Source organism: Oreochromis niloticus, linkage group LG12 (assembly GCF_001858045.2).
Source record: "Oreochromis niloticus isolate F11D_XX linkage group LG12, O_niloticus_UMD_NMBU, whole genome shotgun sequence".
Classification (NCBI taxonomy): Eukaryota; Metazoa; Chordata; class Actinopteri; order Cichliformes; family Cichlidae; genus Oreochromis; species Oreochromis niloticus.
The window spans coordinates 37,781,719-37,799,218 of NC_031977.2; the positions used below are offsets into that span (position 1 = coordinate 37,781,719).

Below are 17,500 nucleotides of genomic sequence, written 5' to 3' on the forward strand. Positions count from 1 at the left end.
GACTAGACTCATACTGGACTCAGACTGGATCAGACTGGACTCAGACTGGATCAGAGCTGGACTCAGACTGGATTAGACTGGACTCAGAGCTGGTCTCAGACAGGACTTAGACTGGACTCAGACTGGATCAGACTGGACTCAGACTGGATCAGAGCTGGACTCAGACTGGACTTAGAGCAGGTCTCCGGGTAGATTTTGGGGGTTTTCTGGGTGTTTTGTGTGTCCGTGCTCTGAGGCATGTGCCTGTATTTCTTGCGTGTCTTTGTGTTTCACTTCCTGCTGATAGATTTGTCCCCCGAGCTTTGTTCTTCAGTTTTGCGTCTCTGACATGTTTGTGTCTTCTTGCCTCATGTTGTGTTTTTGTGCTCGTTTGGTGTGTACGTTTTGTCTCCCTGCAGCTGTTGTGGTTCTGGTTGTCTTCATCTTGTGTCTCTTGAGGTTTTTTTAGTTACATTTTCGGTCTTGTTTGGAGGTTTTGCAGCTTTACAGTCATCGTCATTTTGTATTTGGCTCTCAGTCGTTGTGGTTCGCGGTCTGTCCGTCTCCAGGTTTAGTCGTCTTTGCATGTCTCATTTTCTTCATGGAGCCATTTTGTGTATCTGCAGGTGTGTTTGGCACTTCTGTTTGTTTCAGCTTCATTTCTCTGTTTGTGTGAGTCTGTTGTGTTGTTCTTGTGTGTCTCTGGTCGAGTGTTGCTCTGATTTTTCCCATTTTTACAGCCGTCTCCCGTCTGCTCCGCCTCTCACTATTCCCGAGTGTCTCCACAGAAATGTGACTGAACACGAACACGTCACGCAGACTCCCGGTCTGAAACACCAATGATAAACTTCCACCTGCATCGCTTTTTAAATCTTCCCCACAGAGCGTTTTCAAACTGTCTGAAGCTCAAAGTGTGCACACCTCCCGTCTCAGCTGACCTCCGCCACACGTTCCTACTTTTCTTCACTTTAGCTTCTTTATCGAAGGATTCAGACCCTTTGATTCGTCCACGCTCGCCTCAGACTCGTCCTCCAGGTTCAAACTTCCTGATTATGAAACATAAATTCAAATGAAAAGATCAAAATCTTATTATCTGTTTAAACTGTAAAAAAATCACAAAAAAACACGAGATAAAAATCTGGAAATGTAAAAAGCAGTCTCCATGGTGTGAGAGAAAATCCAGATCATGGAGTAAAAACTGTAAATTCTGACATTAAAATCCAAAATATATAATAAAACAAATCTTTATTATTATACTGCACTGATGGAAGTCACGCACTGATGGCGACCTTCACCACGCCCACGTTTGTTTTAATGATCCCTTATAAACCATTGAATGATGACATCAGCGCCGGGACAAGAAGGGTTCGGGTGACATCATCAGGTCACAAGACAAATCTTCTGTATCTTCATACATTTATGTTGTTTCATATACTTTGGATTTTGCATGAATGTTCACATCGAGCGTCTGCACAGCGCTGATCAGTAAACAGATGATGACCTAAGCCGAGCTGCTTACATCAAATCAATTTTTTTTTTTTTTTTTTTTTCTCTTTCAATATTTTTATTGCTTTTTGCAACAGCATACAAAGGTTTGTTTTCCCCGTAATATGCTGCAGTAATAGAAACCCTTTCCCCCACCCTCACCTCCCACCCTGCTCTCTACCAAACCTACATCAAACAAAAAAAAAACAAAAAAAGAAAAAACAAAACACATAGAATATATATACATTTGTACAATATGTGGTATTTATACAACTTCAAGACATGAACAATAAAAAAAATAGCTAGCGTATACTAAACCATTTTCTCCTCATCCACATTCCTGCAGGAGTTGTCCGATGTTTACTTCTTTTATAAAGTTTTTAAATGGCTTCCAAATTTCATCGAAATATGTTAACTTGTCTTTTAGAAAATACGTTATCCTTTCCATTGCCATACACTGTGCCAAAGAATTTATCCAAGCACCAATAGCAGGAGGATCTAATTTTTTCCAATTTAATGCAATCATACGTTTACATCAAATCAATTTCATTTTGTTTGTTAAAATTAAAATTAAAAAATCTTCTTGTGATCACCAAGAAAAAAAGACGATGGAAGCCTTAAAAAATCCAGATTATGAGATTAAGTCGGGGTTACGACATAATTTAAACGCTAGTCTGGACGTCTGCGTCCCCTCAGGCGTATCTGAGGACCCCACGGTGGGACTAAATCGTCCCTGTATTAATGCACTTTCTTTCCCCTCCCCTCAGTGGAGCTGCGCGGCGTGCTGCTCCTGGCCGTGCTGCAGTGCTGCTCGGTGGCGCTGTGCGGCTGCGAGCCGCGACTGGTGAACGTGGGCGCCGTCCTGAGTCAGAAGCGCTACGAGCAGGTGTTCAAGGAGGCGGTGAGTCAGGCCAATGCTCTGTACGGGAAGGACAAGTTCAAGATGAACGCCATCTCCGTCACGCACAAGGCCAACGCCATCCAGATGGCCCTCTCCGTCTGCGAGGACCTCATCTCCAACCAGGTGAGCACCTGCTGTCACATGACCCCTCAAACCTGACTCAGAAACGTCTTACCCCCGCCCCTCCCTGAGCCTGGTTCTGCCGGAGGTTTCTTCCTGTTAAAAGAGTTTTTCCTTCCCACTGTCGCCAAAGCGCTTGCTGATGGGGGTCGTCTGATTGTTGGGGTTTCCTGTTTTATTGTAGGTCTTTGCCTAAAGTAGCTACAGCTGGTCACATGATCACTGAGGCCCAAACTACTGCAACTTTCACCGTGAAACGAAACTCTTCCTGTTTACCTTTCACAGTAAAGGGTGGTTGGGGGTCATGACCCTGTCCTGCAACAACAGCAGCAGCTTCACAGAAGTCAACGAAGCAAAATGTTGATTTTAGTCTAAATGAAGTGAAAATAATTGTAATTAGTTGTCAGATAAAATAATCATTACCCATGAAACTTATTTAGATCATTGAATTATTGTGTTATTAGCTCACATCATTACATTGTTCTCATATTTTTATGTCATTTCTAAAAAGAGAGTCCAAAACAACACGAGCGCTGACACGTCTGAATGATTTAATTACAGGAACATTAAAAATAAAAACGTCAGAGCGCTCACAGCTGGATTAGAGCAGGATGAAAACTCATTTTATGGCTGCAGAGGTGAGCCTGGACGTACAGGACACTGTATGCTGGTCAAATTCTGATTGGTTGATAAGCGAGCTGAACAGGTAAGGGAGTTCACCTGGACTGAGAGAACCAAGAAAAACACATCAGACCAACAACAGAACAAGCAGAGCCGCTCACACTGCCCCCATCTGGCAACAGACGCTCACTGCAGGTTCACTGGGTGCACCTGGACAGGTGGCCACACAGAACGAACCCAGCCTGGATTCAAACCCAGGACCTTCTTCCTGTGAGGCCACACAGTGAACCACAGCGTAAACAACACGTTGCTAAGCAACAGTTTCAGATGAATGTCTGTGGGGCCAAAATGGCGTCCTGGGTAAAATCGCTCCACGATGTATATGTTGTGAAATTTGAGGTGATTGAGTTAAAATCCCACAAGATCAAAACAACACGCTCAGTTTTATGATCATGTATCAATAAAGTTATCACATTTAAAGCAGTTTTTTCCATCTAGTTTGCTGCGTTTTCAGTTTCAGGATGATCTCAGTCGTGTTTGGTTACACATCTGTTTGTCAGGCCATCTTCAGATTTCAGCGGTGGCAGATTTATTTATGTCACGCTGATTCTTTCAGTATGTGCGGCGAAATGTGGGGGTGGGTGTGCTCGTGTTTCATAATTATAATCAGAGTGCGAGTAAAACTGAGAGCAGCAGCAGAATGATAATCATTGCACTCATGTTAAGCTGACTGGGTTTGTACGTTTTTAATATTTGGGAACATAATCTCATCTGTTACCACCAGGAGAACATCTGTACAGAACAGAGAAAACAAAACTGTTAATAACAAAACTCTTCTCAGTTAATTCATCTCCATCGTCTCCATTAGGTGATGTGTAACGGGGGGGCATGCTCTTTCTCATGTGAATGGTGAAATGATTCAACATGGCAGTTGTAATGTGAACTTTTCCCTATTTTAGGAAAGAAAGTCTTCGCTTTGTACATGGACACAAATCAGCCGATATGAGTCTGTTTCCCAAATTACTGTAAAACGTGTCGTATTTTCTCATTTTTACACAAACATGATTCAGTCTTCTGTCCTGTTTGTGGATCAGACCTGAAGACTGACTCAGTTAGTCTGATTTAGTGACTTTTTTAGGAGAAGTATCCTTACACCTCTATGCAGATGACTCACAGATTTATGTAAACCATCTGAAGGCCTCACTGCCCCGACTGCAAAAGATTAAAACTTGAATAGCTTTGAGCTGTATGCCAAGAGTGAAGGAGACATCGAGTCACTGATCCACACCACCAGGATCTACAGCAATGATATCGGAATGTCGTTCGGACTGGAGAAGTGTAGTCGGATGGTAACAAAGAGAGGGAAGGTAGTCAGAACTGAGGGGATCGAACTACCAGAAGGCAACATTGCAGACATAGAGGACAGTTACAAGTACCTGGGGATCCCGCAGGTGAATGGGAACCATGAAGAAAGCTGCAACCACCAAATACCTGCAGAGGGTCAGGCAAGTCCTCAGTCAGCTGAACGGTAAGAACAAGATCCGGGCCATCAACACCTACGCCCTGCCCGTGATCAGGTACCCTGCTGGGATACTCAGCTGCCAAAGGTGAAGAAATCCTACCAGTGGCTGGACAAAGCTGGACTGAAAGACAGCACAGAGGCACTAATCATGGCAGCACAGGAACAAGCTCTGAGCACAAGATCCATAGAGGCTGGGGTCTATCACACCAGGCAAGACCCCAGGTGCAGGCTGTGTGAAGATGCCCCTGAGACAATCCAGCACATATCAGCAGGGTGCAAGAAGCTAGCAGGCGAGCTAAGATCCTGTGGGACTTCCAGATACAGACGGACAAAATGGTGGTGGCTAACCAACCGGACATAGTGGTGGTAGACAAACAGAAGAAGACGGCTGTAGTGATCGATGTAGCGGTTCCGAATGACAGTAATATCAGGAAGAAGGAACACGAGAAGCTGGAGAAATACCAAGGGCTCAGAGAAGAGCTCGAGAGGATGTGGAGGGTGAAGGTAACGGTGGTCCCCGTGGTAATCGGAGCACTAGGTGCGGTGACTCCCAAGCTAGGCGAGTGGCTCCAGCAGATCCCGGGAACAACATCGGAGATCTCCCAGGCCTCTGGTAGAGGACCCGAGCTTGAAGGATAAACCGCCTGCAGGGGCGAGGGGGGGATTTATACTTACAGTGCTGTTGAAGTGATTTTCCCCTTTCCAATTACTTTTAAAAAAATGTTTGTCACACTTTAAAGTTTCACATCATTAATTGGAGATTATGTATCGGAATTTCATGAGTAGGACCACGCCTCCAAACACGCTCCTTCCGGTCCTCATCTGTATAGGTTCCCCCAGTTCTGCAAGGTGTCATTCTCGTTTACGTGCCCCTCCCCTTTTCAATTCTTTAACTTCTTCACTTCTGTTCAGTACGTGGGGATCTGCCAGGCCCGGGAGCCGTCGCCAGTCCCCCTCAAAGCCTTCCCCAAACCGCAGCTCAGTTCATGTCAAAGCATTCACCTTTACCTACTAAAACGCTGTCAAACATAAAATGAGGACGTGGGTCCAGCAAGTGAAACAAATGTAAATATTGGACAAAGTGACCCATAGTGAGACCCTTTATCCACACACTGTCAGAACACAGAACAGTGGAGAACCTTCCCACGAGTGGCCTGCCAACCAAAATTACCCCAAGAGCGCAGCAACGGCCAAGAGGTCACATGTAGGTTTGGATGTTTTGTGTTTACTTGTGTTAATCTTTGTCTAATATTTAAATTTGTTTAATGATCTGAAACATTCGAATGTGTCAAACATGGAGAAAAAAAACAGGTAGGGGGCAAACACTTCTTCACTGTACGATGTACAGGAAGCACGTGGAAGTATGTAACAGAATAGTTATCCATCTCAGAATGAAAATATAGAAACAAACAGTGTTTTTTGCCTTTAAAAAGATATTAAAATGATTTCAAACAGATGCAATCAAATCAAATCCTGTCAGATTATCAGCAAACAGCTGCTCTTTGAGTGCACCAGAAATATTTACATGTTTTTATGTCCAACCAGCAGAGAAAAGACTATTCATCCAACATGGGCTCTGTAACCTGTTTCCTTTGTGGAGAAATGAGGCCAACATGGCGTCGATGTGTCAGAGGGAGAGGGAGCGATGGACGCCAGATTACCGTCCTCTCTCTCTCTGTCTGCAGGAACGCAGATGTAATCCATCCAGAGAGAGATGCAGGGATTATAGCGCAGGCCTGTAACAGTGTGTTTGCTGCAGGCTGCTTCGCTTCGTTCGGCTGAGCAGCTGCTGGTGGTTTCATGTGGTTACAGGTCCTGTTTGTGCTGCTGATTGGACAGGAAAAAGAAAACGTGCTTTCACTGTGGTTACTGATGTTAGTTTATTAAAAACATGATATGATGATGCATCCGTCATATCAGGATGAACAGAAGCTGTTAACAGGTTGAGTCTGCCTGTGGAAATGATATCCAGGTCAGTCTGAGGTCATTCACTGAGGCCCAAACGTCGGCTTCATGTTTGTAAAAGCCGCGGCTTCCTCCGAGCTCAGAGGAGATGGGAGTCTACGTCTCAGACTCTTTCTGTTTGTGCCTGATGTGTCTCATGTTGTCTAAACCAGAAAACATTTGTTCCTTCCTGTTGCCCTTCACACTAAAAGCCTCAGATTGTCTTGTACTCTTGCAGTGGAAGAAGCAACTGAATAAAACAGGACATTATTGAAGTAACGTGCACCAACACAAACTCTCTGATCTGCTGACAGTAGCGGCGGTCTGAGTACAGCGAACTCATGTTCCTGTTCAGGAAACAGTTTGAGATAATCTCGCGTTTTGCCATGAAGCGTTCTCGTGCTGGAAGCAGCCATCGGCTGTGGTCATGAAAGGATGGACGTGGTCAGCAGCAACACTCGGGAGTTAAAATGATGCTCAGCTGGTACTGAAAATCTGCCTCACGACATCACACCAGCAGCAGCCTGAACACCAATAAAGAATAAAGGCAGGATGCTTTCGTGCTGTTTACTCCAAACTCTGAGCCGACCATTGGAGAATCGTCAGACCAGGAAATGTTTTTTCGTCTTCTGTCGTCCAGTTTTTGTGAATTGTCGCCTCAGGAGTGGCAGCTGCTGTGCCCATCTGCTGCAAGGTTCAGAGATGCTCTTCTGCAACCTTTGGTTATGAGTTCAAAGCAGTCTGTCTCTGACCTCTGATGTCAACAGGGCATTTTTCCCCAGGGAACTAATGCCGACTGCGTATTTTTGTTCTTTTTATTTGATTTGTCAGAGTTTGTCTGTAAACCCCGGAGATGTTTTCGTGGGAAAATCTGTTTCTGAAACACTGAGACGACCAACCATGCAATCGCATTGCTTACTTACTGATGCTTAGTTTGAACTTCAGCAGGTCATCTTGACCATGTTGACCATGGACCTGAATGCGCTGAGGTGCTGCCATGTGATTGGCTGATTAGATGTTTAGGTTAGCAGGCAGTTGAACAAAGGGGCCAATGAGTGTACAGTATGAATGAAAATGAAAATGATTCGTCTTACAACAACAGAATTTAAATCAACAGAATTCTGCTTTGGTTACATAAATGAATTATTAAAAACATGAATTAAATACACAGAATTATTAATTACACTATCAGAATGAATATAATGTTTGCTTTTATTCATTTAGTTGTTTTTTATTTATTGGAGCAATCACACTAAACATCGTTATTGGTATGTGTGTTTTAAAAAATATTTTGATTATTAACATAAATTACAACTTTAAAGATTCCTTCTGAAGTGTTAACGCTGCTTTCACTGTGAACACTGTACAAAGATATTACATGCATTTAATTTTAATACAACACCTGTAGGAAAAAAATTTGCTTTAAACGGCAAAAGTGACAAGAAGTCTGAGGACTTTCACACATGCAGAGCACAAATAATGTCCAGACTGGGCAGCCGCAGGTACCACCAGCAATCAGTCAGGGCAAGCAAGGCAGGCAGTGCTTGTCCAGTGAAGTCTGAAAATAGACATCACTCTCCTTAATGTTCAAACAACATTCAGTCCTCTAGCAAAGTCTCCTGTTCGTTGTTTGTATCCAGTCTATTAATGATTACATAAGTGGTCACAGCGGGCTGCTGTTTCTGGAAGCAGGAATAACTCTGATTCCACTGGAAACTGTGGTTTCTGTCATTTTGATGGGTGTGTCCGTGTCCTTGTCAAGCTGAGGCCAGAAGCATTTTCTGGTTGTTAAATCTTTGATGAGAGACTGATGGGAGACCAGCATCACTGACAAGCTGCTGCTGCTTTCACTGATCTGAGATCATTTACCACTTACCTGTGTAATGTGTGGACACAGAGCTAGCATTAGCAAGTATTAAGCATTTTAACGGGGAAGACCCTTCTTACTGACCGACCACCTCGGGTTTTACCTTGGCTGATGGGGTGGGCGGTCAGGTGATGCTGAACAGTATTTACTTGTTAGTTTTCAGTTTTTTCACTTAGAAGAATTTAAATGTTTAGTCTAAAGTTTGATAACATTACGCTTTCAAGTACTACACAAGTCATACAAGTGTACTAACAGAAGTATCTGAATCGAGACACATCCAGTGTTTACTTCATTTTCTTCAGATTTGATTTTGTAGGTTTTCCCATCAGAGAAATAAAATCGAGCTGCTCAGTGATTCAGCACAAAGTTATTCTGCTAGAGCGTTAGCAGGTGTAGTAACGTAAGAGCCGAGGCTTTGTCCCGACAACGTTAGCATGTTTCTGGATCAGCTCACGCTCTCTGATTTCTGTCCTAAAGCTGCAAACACCCGGCAGGAGATAAAAGTTTCTCTGCAGCATGTTTTCACATCAAGAACCTGATCACTGAGGTTTCTCTGAAGGTGGTGAAATGGAACAGATTCACATCATTTCTCAAACTGGGATCCAGCACGGGCGTAGTTGGTTTAGTTCATCAAATATCAGTGAAACCAGCATGCCTTTTATCTTATTCGACTGATTTCGAATTGCAGACCTCAAAACTTTTATCTCTTTTATCATTTTTTTAAATGTTACTCAACAGCCTGGGATGACTTTGATCTCACTGATCCAAACACATGTACAGGTTTTACTACAGGATGCAGCACAAACACATGAGTGTAACGGCCTATTGCCCCTTTTATAACACGATATTTGTCACATAAGTCATCCTACTGTTAGACACAAAACCTGTCAGGAAAGTTGTGCTGTGAGCAGATTTCTCGTTCTTTACATTTAACAGCAAAGATTAAACTGCCGTGAGAAAATCCCACAGGGCCAGTCATTAGACATGAAGGACTGATTAACATGAAACATCTCTCTGTCCCACTGAAAGCAAGTGAAAACCCACTGAATAACTGGAAAATCAGAAAAAAGTTCCACCTAATGTGTTCGGTCCAGACAGATGTGCTACGTGTAGCCGGGCCTGTCTCCAGATTACCAGAAACCAGGTATCACAGCTCACTGCTGTTTTTCTGCAGACCTCTAACATCAAATAGTAATTTAAGAAAGATCCATCAAACCCGCGGGCTCTATTTTCTACTCGATCTTTCTGTGTTGTACACGGACATTTGAACTGAGATGTGTTTGTCTTCCTCTGTAGGTGTACGCCATTCTGGTCAGCCATCCTCCACAGTCCAACGACCACCTGACTCCAACGCCTGTCTCCTACACCGCCGGTTTCTACCGAATCCCTGTGGTCGGCCTGACGACACGCATGTCCATCTACTCTGACAAGGTTAGCTCAGTCGGTCTGTTACAGGAGAGCGCTGACAGTCTGAGCTGCAACGCTCACATGAGGATCTGATCTTGGTTCTTTACACAGCTGTTTGCATCCATCAGTGTTTTATTCTTCAGAGCCTTTCATCTTGGTTCTGAATTTTCTCCACTGGAGTGAAAATCAGGAAAGTTCACTTTTATGTAGATGACATCCAGGTGTCCCAATCAGAAAACACACCAAAAGAGTGAAAAATCACAAAAGGTGTCACGTCTGCAGAGGTCGACAGCGTGGAATCAGGTGAATGTGGACCTAAAATACAGACAACGGAGATGGAGGTGGATGAAAAAAAAAGCGTGTCACGGCGGGGTGCGCCGATAAGTTTAGTTTACAGGACCTAGAAGCAGACACTGAAAGGTGGAGTTGCTGGCTGAACAGAGGACGCTCCTTTATTTGGATGTTGGCACATGAAAAACATGAAGCCATGAAAACTAAGAAAACTGTGAACACTCAGAAAACTAAAGGACCGAAACCGACCAATAATACAAGAGTCCCAACAAACCCGAAACTCAAACAGTCCGAAACAAAAAGCCCAAGAAACAGTAAATAAATGTTTCAGGAGCCATCCCCGAGTCCAGGTGAGCAAAAGTCCAAAAGCACCACTCAGGAGGTCGACCCGGAGGGTGACGGCACAAAAGCCCACAATTCATTAGTTCAGGGGGTCGACCTGGGAGGTGATGGCACCAGAGTTCATGACCGAACTGTTCAGGGGGCCGACCGTGGAGCCAGTGGTGGCGACAAGGCAGGTCTAGGGACCGTCTGCGCCGGCAAAGAAGTCCAGCTGACGGCCTAGAAAATGGCCAGTGCCTGTGCAGTCGTGAACGAGGATTAGCAGGCGCTGGACGCGGATGTGGCCAGGCAGGCGCGCCAGGCGAGGCAGGAACAGGCAAAGCGGGGTGCTGGACGGGCTCCTCAGACCCGCCAGCCGACGAGACGAGATGCTGAACGGGACCCGACGAGGCATGAGCAGACGAGGCGTGATGCTGAACGGGCCCCTTGGACCCTCCCGCCAACGTGGCAGGAGGCTGGACAGGCTCCTCGGGCCCCCCAGCTGACATGACATGCGCCAAGGACTGAGGCATAATCATGAAGAGAGAGAGAGCAGCTGACAAACAGTGCATAGTGCCCACAATCTGAAAACAAGAGGTCATGAAGTTGGTAGTGTTCATTATCACTAATCCTGAGCCAGCAGGCTCTACGTTCTCAGAGTCTGAGTCAGTCTTAATAGGCCTAAAGGCGAATGGTCCGGTCTCTTCAGACACAGAAGAATTCCACAGAGGCTGGTTGAATTCAATCCATGACAGTTCCTTATAGTTCGGAGGGGCTGGTTCAGCCACATGAAAAACAAGGATTACAACCTGGCCCACAACAACATGGCTTAGACCTTTATGGTGAGGGTCCTGGGCCAACATTAAATACTCAGGTACGTATCTGGTTAATGACAACTTAACAACATGATAGTGGTAAGTGGTACATTTACTTGGAACCGCGCTTGGAGTGGACTGTAACTTATAGGTGTCATTTAGATGGTATGGAGTAATGGGTATAGATGACGCTGCGCTAGAACCCTTAACGGAGAGAGATGACTTTTCATATTGTGAGTGGGTGGTAACCAGTGTTGGTCAGGTTACTTGAAAAAAGTAATCAGTAACTAATTACTGATTACTTCCCCCAAAAAGTAATCCCGTTACTTTACTGATTACTTATTTTCAAAAGTAATTACTTAGTTACTTAGTTACTTTTTAAAAACACGATTTACAACCTGAATAGGTGATAAAGTGATAGATCTTTCAGCCCAATTCTACTTTTTCTGCATAATCCATCATACAAAATGTAATCAAATGGAAACGTCTCTTTTTAAAACTTTAAACCTTTTAACTTATGCATCAAGCAAAAACTTAATTATATGCAACATTCTCTGACTGGAAGAAATTTGTTTAACATTTAAACCTATTTTCTGTACATTCCAGCACATAAAATAAAATATGTTTTTGTGTTTACACTCAGTCCTTCAAATAAATGCAAGTGAAACGCAGCAGAAAAAAAATAAAATCAAAGACTCAGCGGTCCTGTTGCTCTATTTTCACCTGTAGAGCAGGCGGATGTTTGCCCTGGTGCAGGTGTGCCGCGGCGGTCAGTGGAAGAATCCGTGAGTTTCTCTGTGAATTTTCCATTCCCTGGCAGCGCACTCGGTGCTTGCTTGGAAGTTAAGTGGTTTTTTCGCTGTAAAAAGAAGTTTTCTTCCCACGCACAACGGACACTAATGTTTTTGTCACTTTTTATGGAATCAAACTCAAAGTAAGGTCAGTACTTCCACGCTTTAAACGCTGCACGCTCATACTCTCTCCGCACTCGATATATTATCCATTGTTGATCTGCAGGCAGCTGTTGTCACAAACGTCGCACTCGCTTACGTCACTGTCATGAGACATTCTCGCAAAAAAAAAAATCACAGTTTTAGTAACGCAGTAACGCAGCGTTCCTACGGGAAAGTAACGGTAATCTAATTACCGTTTTTGCAATAGTAATCCCTTACTTTACTCGTTACTTGAAAAAAGTAATCTGATTACAGTAACGCGTTACTTAACGCGTTACTGCCCATCTCTGGCGGTAACACTCTTATCCCAACATGACACCTCATCTAATGATGGGTTTAAAGAACCAGAGAAGACAAACATCACGTTAACTCTGCGAGGGGATAACATAAGTTCACTAACAGTTAGCTTGGACTCCCCACTTTTCAGCCATGATCACCTGATAGGTGGTGACAGCGCTGGAGTAAAACAGTACAGAAACATCCTGCTTAACATTCACAGGAACACAGATTTCAGGCTGAGTAAGGCTACCGCTTGGATTTCCATGATCTGAATTCATGTTGTTGTCTGTGAGTTTCATAGCGAGTCTTTGACGAGCATCTATAGTTTTCAGTTCTTTGCACACAACAGCAGGTAATACCTTATCACTTGCCACTTCACACACAGTCTGTTCACCCTTTAATTCAGGACTGGCCACCTCTGAAATGTCTTTGTTTGCTACAAAAGCAGAGGGCCCTGGAGGAGAAAACACACAGTCTCTGATGACAGGCTCCAAAGCGCACTCTCTATTTATGTCACCAAAAGAGGGTGTGGCTTGGGAACCAATCAGTTCTGGTACATTGAAATCTTTAGTTTGAACAAGATCCCCAAACATGACTTTCTCCAGGGACTCAGTAACACCATCATTACCTTCTTGAAGTGGCTCCGGGGTGGGCAGAGCAGACACAGGAAGGGAGGCATCGGTCACACATAGTTCAGTTTGTGATGGAACCCTTGGCACAGCATATGTCGCAGAAGAAAACACCTCCACCCCACTGCCCACACTAGTCACATTATGATCTGTGGAAGTCTCTTTTGGTCTAAGCGCAGCATCAGAGGTCCTTACAGGAGTACTAGAATTGTCCATAATTGCTTTAGAAACAAAATCTCCTGTCGGTGGCTTGGTTAGCAGCGCATTACTTAGCTGAAACTCTGCACTGTCTAACTCTGTACAAACGTCTTTATCTTCTAATGTTTCAATGAAGACTGGTGATGACAGACTGCATTCACTCACTTCCGGTCGTTGCGCAGCGCGACGGTGACGTGAACGCCGCTTCCTCTTTGAACCGGCCGTGGACAAAACTTAAATTTCCGTGGTGACCGGCTCCTCGTCCTCCGACCACATCCGTGCCAGATAGGAAGCAGGAGACGAGTAGTCCGATCGAGGCAGCGAGGGCGAGCGGCCGGTCCGAGGCGGGGCGACTGGCGAGAGCTCCTCTTCAGAAATGAGCCAGGTATTCCAACGGAGCTCTTCCTCCCGATACGCCCGTAACACCTGCTGCCACACTGCAAAACCTCAAAATCTTACCGAGAGTATTTGTCTTATTTCTAGTCAAAATTATCTCATTACACTTAAAATAAGACAGAATCAGCTAAAGGGCGACATTTCAGTAAGCTAAAGGAACTTGTTCCATTGGCAGATTTTTCACTTATTTCAAGCTAAAATATCTTGTATTAAGTAAAAAAAATCTGCCAGTGGAACAAGTTCCTTTAGCTTACTGAAATGTCGCCCTTTAGCTGATTCTGTCTTATTTTAAGTGTAATGAGATAATTTTGACTAGAAATAAGACAAATACTCTCGGTAAGATTTTGAGTTTTTGCAGTGCACTCTTCCTCACTGAAGTCTATGGCTTCTGGCACCTCCGTGCGGCCAGACGGTGGCGAAGACGCGGAAGCCGATGAAGCGCGAGTCGATGACGTGTCGGCGGTGAGCCTCACCATTCCGACTCTGACTGCTTCTGGCTCGCGAGGCAGCAGGGAGGCAGCGCAACAGCAGGGCTCTGGCGACGAAGCACGCACACAGGGCACCTGCTGTTGCGGACGGAGTTGGAGAGCGGAGATGAGAAAGTCAATGATCAGCGGGTGTAGCGCCTCTCATAACCAGGGGAATACGGACGCGCATACCCCTACTTGGCGAGCTAGCTCTTCCCGTTCCTCCTCTCCGGAACACTGCAGCCATTTGCCACATAGCGACTCCACCGTCTGGATGATCTCTTTCTCTTGTGTCGCTGGGTCCGGCATGGTCAGGTCGTACTGTCATGGCGGGGTGCGCTGATAAGTTTAGTTTACAGGACCCAGAAGCAGACACTGAAAGGCGGAGTTGCTGGCTGAACAGAGGACGCTCCTTTATTTGGATGTTGGCACATGAAAAACATGAAGCCATGAAAACTAAGAAAACTGTGAACACTCAGAAAACTAAAGGACTAAGAAACTCAGTGGAAATACTATGACAAACCTATGAACACTGAGTAAACTATGACGAAACACTATGGGGATGCAAACAGGCGACCTGACAACGAAACATAGAAAACAGAGGACTTAAATACACACATGAGGTGATCAGGGGAAGTCGGGACACATGAGGAAACAGCTGACAAGGATGAACATAACGATGCACAGGAAATGTAAACTCAAACACAATGACATGAAAACTGGACTTTCAAAATAAACAGGAAAACATGATGAGGCAGACCAAACAACATGGGCTTGACATATGAGACATGAAACACAAAGGGCAGGTGGAACCAAAGCCCAGGGAAAGGGGAAATGAGAGGATTCAATAACAGAACTAAGGCTGAACCACTTAGGGGTTTTATGGGAGCTAGATGAGCTAAACCCAAACGATAAATGGCAAAACATGAAGCCTCAAGTTCTAACTAATAATACAAAACAAGAACTTAACATTTCCCCATACTAATAAAAGAAATAAACAATATATCATGAACTCAAAATGCTGGGTCACAGACCCAGCCCATGACAAAGCGAGCCTTTATTTGGCTGAATAAGAGTTCAAACAAAAGCAAAGGAAGACAGGATAAAGACATGCTGTGGAAGAGAGCCAGAGGTTAATAACAAGTATGATTCAATGCAGAGTCTATGAACACATAGTGAGTGAAGAAGAAACACCCAATGCATCATGGGAATCCCCGGCAGCCTACGTCTATTGCAGCATAACTAAGGGAGGATTCAGGGTCACCTGGTCCAGCCCTAACTATATGCTTTAGCAAAAAGGAAAGTTTGAAGCCTAATCTTGAAAGTAGAGATAGTGTCTGTCTCCCGAATCCAAACTGGAAGCTGGTTCCACAGAAGAGGGGCCTGAAAACTGAAGGCTCTGCCTCCCATTCTACTTTTAAATACTCTAGGAACAACAAGTAGGCCTGCAGTGCGAGAGCGAAGTGCTCTAATAGGGTGATATGGTACTACAAGGTCATTAAGATAAGATGGGGCCTGATTATTTAAGACCTTGTATGTGAGGAGCAGGATTTTGAATTCAATTCTGGATTTAACAGGAAGCCAATGAAGGGAAGCCAAAACAGGAGAAATCTGCTCTCTCTTTCTAGTCCCTGTCAGGACTCTTGCTGCAGCATTTTGGATTAGCTGAAGGCTTTTCAGGGAGTTTTTAGGACTTTCTGATAATAAAGAATTACAGTCGTCCAGCCTGGAAGTAATAAATGCATGAACTAGTTTTTCAGCATCACTCTGAGACAGGATATTTCTAATTTTAGAGATGTTGCACAAATGGAAGAAAGCAGTCTTACATATTTGTTTAATATGTGCGTTGAAGGACATGTCCTGGTCAAAAATGACTCCAAGGTTCCTCACAGCATTACTGGAGGCCAAGGTAATGCCATCCAGAGTAAGAATCTGGTTAGATACCATATTTCTAAGATTTTCAGGGCCGAGTACAATAACCTCAGTTTGATCTGAATTAAGAAGCAGAAAGTTAGCGGCCATCCAGGTCTTTATGTCTTTAAGACATTCCTGCAGTTTAACTAATTGGTGTGTGTTACCTGGCTTCATGGACAGATAGAGCTGCGTGTCATCTGCATAGCAGTGAAAATGTATGCTATGTCTTCTAATGATGCTGCCTAAGGGAAGCATGTATAATGTAAACAGAACTGGTCCTAGCACTGAACCCTGTGGAACACCATAATTAACCTCAGTGGGTGAAGAGGACTCTCCATTTATATGTACAAATTGGAGTCTATTAGATAGATATGATACAAACCACTGCAGTGCAGTACCTGTAATACCTACAGCATGTTCTAATCGCTCTAATAGGATATTATGGTCAACAGTATCGAACGCAGCACTGAGGTCTAGCAGGACAAGCACATTAATTAATGGCAGGACTTCCTACCTTAGGATATCCCAGTGCTCCCAGTGAACAGCACTCTGGTTCCTCACCAGGTTTTATACACATGAAATATTCACACATTTTTCAGGTGGAGGCAGCTGCAGTTAGTCAGACTACATCTGTTTTGTTCTTTGTGTGCTCTGACTCAGCAGTACAGTGTTTGATAAATGTGTTAAGGAAGTATTGGCTTTTAAAAAAATATACATCATGTTGTAAATATAATCTTTTTAAAGCAGCTGTTATGTTTCTGCAGATGATCATATTATCGCTTTTCTGGCTTTTGGTTCTGTAGAGCTTCTTCCTGATGTCTGGTTCGTTATGATGTAAAGTCTTCATACATGTGAAGGATGGATGTTTCTGGATAAAATCAAAGTAGTGTAAGAACCTGTTGGGTTAATCTCCTCCACCTCCTTTCGTGCAGAGCATCCACCTGTCGTTCCTGAGGACGGTGCCTCCATACTCCCACCAGGCACAGGTGTGGTTCGACCTGATGAGGGAGTTCAGGTGGAACCACATCATCCTGATCGTGAGTGACGACCACGAGGGCCGAGCCGCCCAGAAGAGACTGGAGACCCTGCTGGAGGAGCGCGAGACCAAGGTCAGCAAGGACACGCCCACATATGAGCTCATAGACACGGACATGCAGTCTGAACGTGCTGCACATCACGTGTGTGTGTGTGGGTGCAATTATTCAAATGCAGGTGTGTGTGTGTAGTTTAACTGCATGATAAATAATGAGCTGCTGTGCGAGAGGCCTTCATCCCTCCATCATCGCTCTGTCATTTCTCCAGGATTGCTACTTCATCGCTTCCTCATCCTTCCTTCATCCTTCCTTCGTCCCTCCTTCATCCTTCCTTCGTCCCTCCTTCATCTCTCCTTC

General features: G+C 44.4%; 1 protein-coding gene across 4 annotated transcripts in view; it reads left to right on the forward strand.

Moving 5' to 3' along the window:
- grin1b (glutamate receptor, ionotropic, N-methyl D-aspartate 1b) overlaps window positions 1-17,500 on the forward strand; it is a 74,699-nt gene that overhangs the window by 907 nt on the left and 56,292 nt on the right. For all 4 annotated transcript variants that reach the window (XM_025896962.1, XM_019347174.2, XM_025896963.1 and 1 more), the window contains exons 2-4: window positions 2,232-2,488; window positions 9,736-9,870; window positions 17,042-17,218. In XM_025896962.1, coding sequence (XP_025752747.1) covers window positions 2,232-2,488; window positions 9,736-9,870; window positions 17,042-17,218 — 569 coding nt within the window. The remainder of the gene's footprint in view (window positions 1-2,231; window positions 2,489-9,735; window positions 9,871-17,041; window positions 17,219-17,500) is intronic.